The 9,060-nt window shown below is 37.9% G+C and overlaps 1 protein-coding gene across 1 annotated transcript; it reads left to right on the top strand.

Annotated features, from left to right (window-relative positions):
• The first annotated feature begins 4,039 nt into the window (after window positions 1–4,039).
• On the top strand, window positions 4,040–8,772 carry LOC131154973 (sugar transporter ERD6-like 7). Its single transcript, XM_058107835.1, has 18 exons — window positions 4,040–4,283; window positions 4,376–4,438; window positions 5,191–5,280; window positions 5,394–5,453; window positions 5,556–5,621; window positions 5,709–5,774; window positions 5,883–5,958; window positions 6,076–6,140; window positions 6,216–6,308; window positions 6,406–6,486; window positions 6,678–6,762; window positions 7,279–7,322; window positions 7,405–7,467; window positions 7,555–7,614; window positions 7,697–7,750; window positions 7,857–7,916; window positions 7,995–8,109; window positions 8,433–8,772. Exons 1-18 carry the CDS (start codon window positions 4,074–4,076, stop codon window positions 8,546–8,548), a joined length of 1,467 nt encoding a protein of 488 aa, XP_057963818.1. The 5' UTR covers window positions 4,040–4,073; the 3' UTR covers window positions 8,549–8,772.
• Window positions 8,773–9,060: the final 288 nt, after the last annotated feature.

Here is a 9,060-nt window from a genome sequence, read left to right as displayed (position 1 = left end):
GATTATAGGAAACATCCTTACCTATCCAAACTCGGTCTGGCACATCAAACTGTAGAGGAACACAAGATGTAAGATTTAACACCTGAATAACAATACTGAGTGCCTCCCCCCAAAAGGATTTTGGCAACCAGACTTGTGAAAGCAAACATCTCACTCTCTCAACAAGTGTTTTGTTCATCATTTCTACTAAGCCATTCAACCGAGGAGTTTTTGGAGGAGTCTTTTGATGCTAAATGCCTTGTTGTCTACAATACTCATCAAATGGACCAGAATACTCTCCGCCGTTATCAGTCTGAATGCACCTCAATTTCTTCCTAGTTTGCCTCTCAACTAAGGCTTGAAATTTCTTGAACTCAGCTAACACTTGGTCTTTTGACTTCAAGGTATATACCCACAACTTCCTTGAATGATCATCTATGAAGGTCACAAAGTATCTGGAGCCACCAAGTATTCTTATCTTTATAGGGCCACACACATCTAAATGTACCCAAATCCAGTATCTCTTACTTTCTCGAATGAGGGGAATTCTTGAAGGAAACTTTACTCTGCTTCCCTGACAAACAATGAGTACACCTTTTCAGAAGTGTACTTTTTAGTCCACATAGAAGACTTTTCTTCCCCAGTAGAGCTAATCCTTTCTCACTCGTGTGAGCCAGTCTCTTGCACCACATCTCTGTTGTACCATTATCCTCCATCGCATTAACAATGTTGTTGGAGATCTTTTCTTGCAAAACATACAATGCTGAGTGCTTTATGCCTCGAGCCACAACCATAACACCCATGGTGAGCTTCCACTGGCCATCACTAAAAGTGTTGCAGTACTTTTCGTCATCAAGTTTGCCTACAGAAATCAAATTCAAACGAATGTCAAGAATATGCTTCACATCTCTAGGAACTAAACTCATGCCATTATTTGTCTTCAGATACACATCCCCAATTCCAATGACTTTAACCAAGCCATTATTACCCATTTTTACAGTTCCAAAGTCACCGGATCTATAGGATGTAAAAAGATCCTTCTGAGATGTAGCATGAGTGGAGGCACCACTGTCAATCACCCAATTGGTCTCATGGTATGCAATATTTATCATTTTATCATTATAAACAATGAGGAAGTCTGTAGGAGTGGTGGTAGCAACTCTATCATCACCATCTTTTTCATCTCCATTCTTCGTTCCTTTCCCTTTCTCATTCTTGTTTTCTTTCTTCAATTGTCTGCAATATTTCTTGATTTGTCCCTTTTTCCCACAATAATGACACTCAACATTAGCAAATTTGTTGGACTTGCTTCTACTGTTATCTCTATTCTTTGGACCTCTGCTCTTACTTCTCCCTCTTTTTTCTGTAACTAAGATCTCTGACTGTGAAGAGGATCCCTGTGTTTTTCTTCTCATATCTTCATTTAGCAAACAACTCTTGGCCATATCAATTGAGATTACACCTTCTGGAGCGGAGTTAGACAATGAAGTTCTCAGCGTCTCCCACGAGTCCAGTAATGAACCAAGCAACCATAACCCTTGTATCTCATCATCAAATTAAATACCCATTCCAACCAACTGATTAATAATTCCTTGGAATGTATTCAGGTGATCAGATAAAGGAGTCCCGTCTTTGTACCTCAAAGTCATCATTTGTTTAATCAGAAATAACTTATTATTTCCAGTCTTTTTAGCACATAACTGTTCAAGCTTACTCCATAGAGAATGTGCATTTATCTCTCCACTAATATGGTTCAAAATATTATCATCTACCCATTGTCTGATATACCCACACATCTGTTGATGTGATAAAGTCAATTCCACATCAGACTTTTTTTTTCTGGTTTTTCAGCACTAAACACTGGCAGGTAATAATCTTTCACATAAAGAAGATCCTCCATTTTTCCTTTCCATATGTGATAATTTGAACCACTGAGATTAATCATTTTACTCGTATTTGCTTCCATAACTCAAACTGCCAACTTGACAATTTGTCAACCTGGCTCTGATACCACTTTGTTAGGAGAGATATCAACAAACAGCCACAGCGGAATAGTTCTTCTCCCTATATGCCAGCAAATATAGTGTATCTCTACTTTTATACGTATTGAAAATAATAAAAAGAAAAAAATCAATTACACCAAGTCACAAGAATACAAGCAATTTTTTACGTGGAAAACTTCCGTAGTGTGAGGAAAAAAAATCACGGGACCTAGTCCAGTTGAAACCTCTACTATCAACCAAATAATGGGTACATCAAGTCTTCTTTAATCGCAATTAGAGATTACAAATATATTTCATCAATATATCAACAATCTTGACAAATATAAGGAGAATTGGAGAGAATATACCAAAATCGTGGTTACTATTTACAAGCCAAAATCCCAACTCTCAAGCTCAAAATCCGATCTCCACCATTCATATTGTAGTTCCTTGAGTCGTGAACCTCTCCTCTAAATTTCAACTTGATCGAACCACAGATGAGGTGGGATGGAGTCTTGATGAAATCTGGAAAGCATGAGAAAAATCACGTTTTTCTCTCTTTTTTTTTTTTTTGAGAAGTGACGGCTCCTCCCTTCTCCCCTATCTTTTTATAACTTTTTTTAAGTTATCATACTTAAAGGCTGAACTTTGAACTTTTAATAAAGCCCACTTGAGTTTTCCTCCACATTTAAAGAAATAACCCAACAGGGTGTAGGTCAATACACACCCTACGTCTTCTCAAGATACTCCCCCGAGGTCAGGTGTTCAAATCCTCTCGGGTTCGTTCCCGTTCCTGGATTCCTGAAATTTACCTCCCTTTGGAGTTGTGGAATTGGCTTCAAGGGGTGCAGGATTAGTCACGTGGACCTTAAAACGTGAAAACCCAGTAATCCAAAAAAAAAAGAAGAAGATACTTCCCCGAGACAAATTCAAGGAGGCTAGAATTTTACTTTTTGTTAGGCAACGTCTACCCTGCACTGCTGCACAGGAACTGCCAAAACAAATGTGCGTCGCCAGCAAACTATCATCTGAATCCTGAATCGGCAGAAGACAGTTAGGTGGATTATTTGACTTCTCGGTGGAGTGCAAGACTAGAACAAGTGTTTCGTCCAGTAAAATGGTGCCGTCTACGCACAACACTGCTTATGTGGCACAATTTTATTGAACAGAACACGTACCCAGCCACCTAAGCCTCATATTTAACATACTTGCAAAGCTGTGGAATTTTTCTTTATACTCTTGCTTCACAGCAGACAATTCAGCGGTTGCTGTCCACAGCACTATGACAGTGAACGAATAAAGCCAGTTCAAACTGAGATGGGAACAAAACAAAACAGCCCCCCTTCACCTATGGCCAGGCAACATCTTAGATTTGAAATTCCAAAACCTTCAGATTTGATCAAACATGCAAGGTCGGGGAAACAAAAAACTATAAAACTTCAATAGACATAACATGTTGGACAATGTATGATGGTTGAGGTTGCGTACGGAAGAAGTAAATGGCGGTGCATATAGACTTGCATGTCCACGTGTCAGGCAATACACTACCTAATTGCAGAAAACAACATTCACAAAGCAATGAAGGTTTAAGTATTTTTTCTTTTCAAAGATTTGAACTATAAACAGTGAACTTTGAGGGCTGAAATCTTCAGCAGAACTTACTTCCAAATGATCATGTGTGTTTCAATGTTTGATAGCCTTTCGTAACCGTGTATGTTTGCGGAAGTGAAGACCATATTTTCCATTTTTTCCTGGTTCACAACACTGACATGCTCTTCATAGTGCTAATAAATGCTTCATCAGCTGAAAAAAAATCTGAGACTTGTGTAATGAAGGCTAAGTTTCAAATAAAAAATTACCCACTTTGCCATGCAACTAAAACAAAGGGATGAAAATTCACAAGGCAAAAATGAATGAGTTAAGTGTAGGACAAAAAAAATCTCAAGTAAATCTACATAAGAACTTTTACCTCTTTTAATGTATGGATCTGGAAACAGACATCTACCCTCCCTTCCACGTGTACCTCCATTCTTTTGACTTGGCCTCCTTAAATCTTCTCTTTGAATATGCTACTAGGACACAAGGCCACGAAGAAGGAAAAAGCCTAGAGAAATGGCCACTAAACAGGATGTAGAGAGAGTTGAGCACAGTGAGCAAGAAGAGATAACAGAGCCACTCATACAGCGAGGGAAGAGCTTGGCCAACAAAGGAGATGGATTTGGTGCAGAATATCAGACTGGCAAAAGAAACAAAGGGCATGTCTGGATGGTTTACCTCAGCACATTTGTTGCAGTCTGTGGTTCATTTGAATTTGGAATCTGCGTGAGTGCTGATTACTCCACTATTTCATTTACTGCTTCTCATAAGAAAATTATTGCTGGTGTTTTTCGGTCTGTAATTGTTTTGGTTTGCAGGTAGGATATTCATCACCTACTCAGACAGCAATACGCGAAGATCTCAATCTATCTCTTGCAGAGGTTAGCTAAAACTCCACTTCCAAATTACTTTCCTATGCACAGCTACCATAAGTCACACTATCTCAACTGATCAAAAAATACATAATCCCATAAAGAGAAGCCTAAATTAACCAGTCACTGATAGCTAAGAGAACCATCAGTGAGTACTATCTCAAAGACAAAGATGTAATGTTTGTGATGGGGTCATAGCATTAGTCCCGACAATAAACTGTCATGCGCCTCAAGCCAATAGTCAAATCTCCTATTAGATTGTATCTCTAAACAGTTATTTTGGGTCTACAGATGAGAGAGCTCTGTCTAGATGAATGTCCATATAATGTTGTCCTCGTCAGATTTCAGTAAAGCAGTCCCAGAAACTGCAACAATTTCTGAACTTGACGATTCTGCAATGCAAGAAGTCATTGTGAAATTTGAAATTATTTGCATAGAAAGAAAGTTACTAATAGGGAGCCACTGAACAATCAACATCAACAAGAGATACGATCTTTTAAAGACATTCTGAGTATGATTCACAATCTTTGCAGTATTGGTACACAATTCACAGATTTGTGAGTAAAATAGTATCACGTACTACCAAACAAAAAAAAGGAAAGAAATTTGGCAGTCCTTCCAGATTCGAGAATAAATAGATCTGGCATTACCAAAAATAAACTGTGTTTTACTTATTTGGGAATGAATAACTCAAGGGTGGAAAAGGCCGGGACACTTCAACCAACGATATTGTTCAACACTCCTGATGTATCTGTATGCAGTACTCGTTGTTTGGCTCCATTTTGACTTTTGGTGCAATGGTTGGAGCAATAACAAGTGGGCCAATTGCTGATTTCATTGGCCGCAAAGGGGTAAGCAGGGAGAAATCCTTCTAATCTTATTTCCCTTAGGCATGACCCCCTCTACAACTGTATATTTTCTTGAAATTCAGAATGTAATAATGGCAATTGTGAAATCTACGCAGGGAATGAGAGTAGCCACTGTTTTGTGCGTTGCCGGATGGCTAGCCATATACTTTGCTAAGGTTTGAATGATTTGCTTTGGAAAATCATTTTAAGACCAACTATTGACCAGACAATAAAACAAAAAAGTTCAGCACTTTTGTATTTTCGGATTATTAAAACAGGGGGTTTGGTCACTAGACATTGGAAGACTGGCATCAGGATACGGAATGGGAGTCTTTTCCTATGTGGTGTGTATTGCTTTCTATTTCTAACAAGTCTCTGTTTGCTACCTAATGTATACATTTTATGAATGTTGAAAATAAATGCAAGATCAGGTACCTGTTTTTACAGCCGAAATTGCACCCAAAAATCTCCGAGGAGCATTGACAGCTGTTAATCAGGTAGATAAACTGGTCTTCCGGAAACAAATATATTTAGTTAGACTGATAATAGACATGGGAAATAATACATGCTGCATCGGGTTCAAGTAATTCCTACTTATTCTACAGCTCATGATCTGTTCTGGGATGGCATTCGCCTTCATAGTAGGGACTGTACTGACATGGAGGGCTTTGGCATTAACTGGTGAGTCTCCAGACTCAAGATTACTTTGCATTTAGTTATCATAGAGATACTAAGATATGACATAAATACACAAAATTGGAACGCGCTGTGCCAAATCATAGTATGATAAACTTGCAGGACTGATCCCTTGCGCTGTAGTTTTTGTGGGTCTATTTCTTATTCCGGAGTCTCCAAGGTGGCAGGTAAGAAATAAAGAAACCTTGACATGCTCTGGATGCATAACCATGGTCAGAGAAAAATGTCTTTGAATAATGCAGGCAAAAAGAGGACATCAAAAAGAGTTTGAAGCCGAATTGCAGAAACTTCGTGGCAAGGATGCTGACATATCAGATGAACTCAATGAAATTCAAGTTCTAACTTTTAAACTTTAACACTAGTTCACTTTAGTTATCTGTTAAATCCTTTGGAAGAAGAATATGTCGTGATGATTATGCCAATGCTTGACAGGACTATATAGAAACACTCCAAAAGCTTCCAAAAGCCAAAATTCTGGATTTGTTTCAAAGAAGATATCTGCGCTCAGTCATTGTAATGTCTCTCCCTCTTGTTCCAAAGAATCCAAACCAATACAGTAAATTACCTTTTTTTTTTTCACTTATCTTGAATCTTGATCCTATTTATAGAAAAAAAGGATCTTTTGTCTTTAGGTCTCTGAAAATTTATATTCAAGTTTTACATACTTTATATAACTTCTTTCTTGCATCACTACTAATGACCAGATAGGAGTTGGGTTGATGGTTTTTCAACAATTTGGCGGAATCAATGGAGTTTGCTTTTATGTCAGCAGTATTTTTGAGTCAGCAGGTAAATAGACTTATTTCAAGGCTGCTTTCAGAACAATGATGGAAGAGGCTCTGAACATGACTCTTACATGGCAAAGAGAGCGAAGAAAAATTCTAACCATTTTGACTTATTTATGTTCTCCCGACTTCATTTTACATCAGTGATCAGACTAAGCAGATATAGTTAGACCTTCAACTAATATTCCAAATTTTCATGAGGCTGCCCTATGACTATTTTTCCAACCATTATCAAAGCAAATCTAACTCAATTTGGAAATTTCAAAATAATTTACTGATACGATGAACAACTATTTGAAGGGTGAGCTTTGACCCAATGGCTAGGATGTTATACCCAAAACTAGAGACCACAAGTTCAAGTCACTAAAATAACCTCTCTAAAGCTGGAGGTAAAAGGCTGCATAGATCACCAATTCCCCAGCCCCCCTGCTATTATGTGGGAGCATTCTGCATTCAGATATTCCATGTTGCATTCATTTTGTTTAATAATTGTTTAGTTATCGTGTTTGCAATGTCTCAGGATTTTCTTCCAATATTGGGTCAATAACGTATGCTTGCCTTCAGGTTTTCAACTCACTTTGTAAATTCCAAGAAACCTAAAGAAATGTTTCTAGGAGGAATTACAGATGATGATTCTCTTCTGCAGGTCGTGATCACAGCACTAGCTGCAACCATGGTAGACAGGGTTGGAAGAAAACCCCTTCTACTGGTAAGTCCTGATGTAAGCTTCCATACTATGCCCTTCCAAAAACTCTCCACAATGTCTGCAGCTTTTGCTTTTTTTTTTTTTTGGTAGGTTTCTGCATCAGGGTTGGTTTGCGGCTGCATACTGACAGGGATTGCATTTTATATGAAGGTAATCTTCAAATGCTCAGTTTTAGCTGTTTCGCATATGGGTTTTAACATTTCTAATTTGTTGTGATCCTTACGAGAACCAGGGGCATGAATTATCACTCAAGGCAGTCCCTGCACTTGCTGTAACTGGCATACTGGTAATATAATTGGCTTCTTTCATATCATTTTATCTGCTCAAATCAATACACTAAAAATTGACTTTTCTTATTTTATGCTTGTAACCGTCGACATGCATCATATCAGGTGTACATAGGATCCTTTTCGGTGGGAATGGGAGCAGTTCCTTGGATTATAATGTCTGAGGTAATTGCCATTTGCAAAACAGTCATTCCCCAATGCATTTTGGCAGTACAATCAAGCTGATAATACATGTTGTTGCAGATATTCCCTATAAATATTAAAGGAGTAGCTGGAAGCCTGGCAACATTAGTAAACTGGTTCGGTGCATGGGTGATATCATACACTTACAACTTTCTTAACTCATGGAGCTCTTATGGTAAATAGAAGTAACAGTTCTAGTTTTTAATTCATTAAAATAATTAAGAATTAGTGCATTGAGGCATAAGAAAAAGCCAACTAAATCAGCACAAGGTCAAAGAAAAGTTCAAATTTAGGACTAATAAGAGAGATCAGCAATCCAAGCAGAAATCAATGATAGCCTGCTTGGAAAATGGAGGAAGAAAGGAAAATTTTGAATGGCTTGGCCAGAGTGAACCTGTATTTTGTGCCGAAGGCTCTTACATTGCATGATGCCATGATTGCATGAGATGAGTGAATAACAAGAATTTCAACTTGACGCTCATTTTTTGTGGTTTGCAGGTACATATGTTCTTTATGCTGTAATTAATGCATTGGGTATTTTGTTTGTCATCATTTTGGTGCCTGAAACAAAGGGGAGAACTCTGGAACAAATCCAGGCTGCTATTAACAAATAGAAAACCAGAAAATTTAAAGGCTATTGCATTGCTGTCCACAGACAGAAGCATTTGAAGGATTGGACAACAATTTTACCACATTTGAAGGATTGAACACCAAATTTGTTTTTCACCGGGCAGGTGGCCATAATGCAAGTATTATTTCTTTTTTCTTGAAAAGACTCATCATTCTTGTTTCTATTTTCATGATTTTTGAGTAGAAAAGTAACATGGTCATATTTCCCCTATTTTTTTACTCTGCAATTCATGCGATGAGTGTACTTGGTTATTTTGCCATTGAGAAATTAATTGCACTTTTTCACTCAAGAGACTTGTTAAAGCATCCTTTCCCATTTGCTAGACCAAGTGAAAATAAAAAAGGGCAGCTCGGTGCACAAAGTGTTAGGGATCTAAGAACAATAATCACATACACCAGTAAAATAAACACACAAAATAAGAATATTAGATTTACATGATTCGGTCTAATCTGACCTACGTCCACGGAGAACACCGAATATACTATAACCTGGGAG

Source organism: Malania oleifera, chromosome 5 (assembly GCF_029873635.1).
Source record: "Malania oleifera isolate guangnan ecotype guangnan chromosome 5, ASM2987363v1, whole genome shotgun sequence".
Lineage (NCBI taxonomy): Eukaryota > Viridiplantae > Streptophyta > Magnoliopsida > Santalales > Ximeniaceae > Malania > Malania oleifera.
This window is presented reverse-complemented; position numbering and strand designations above follow the sequence as displayed.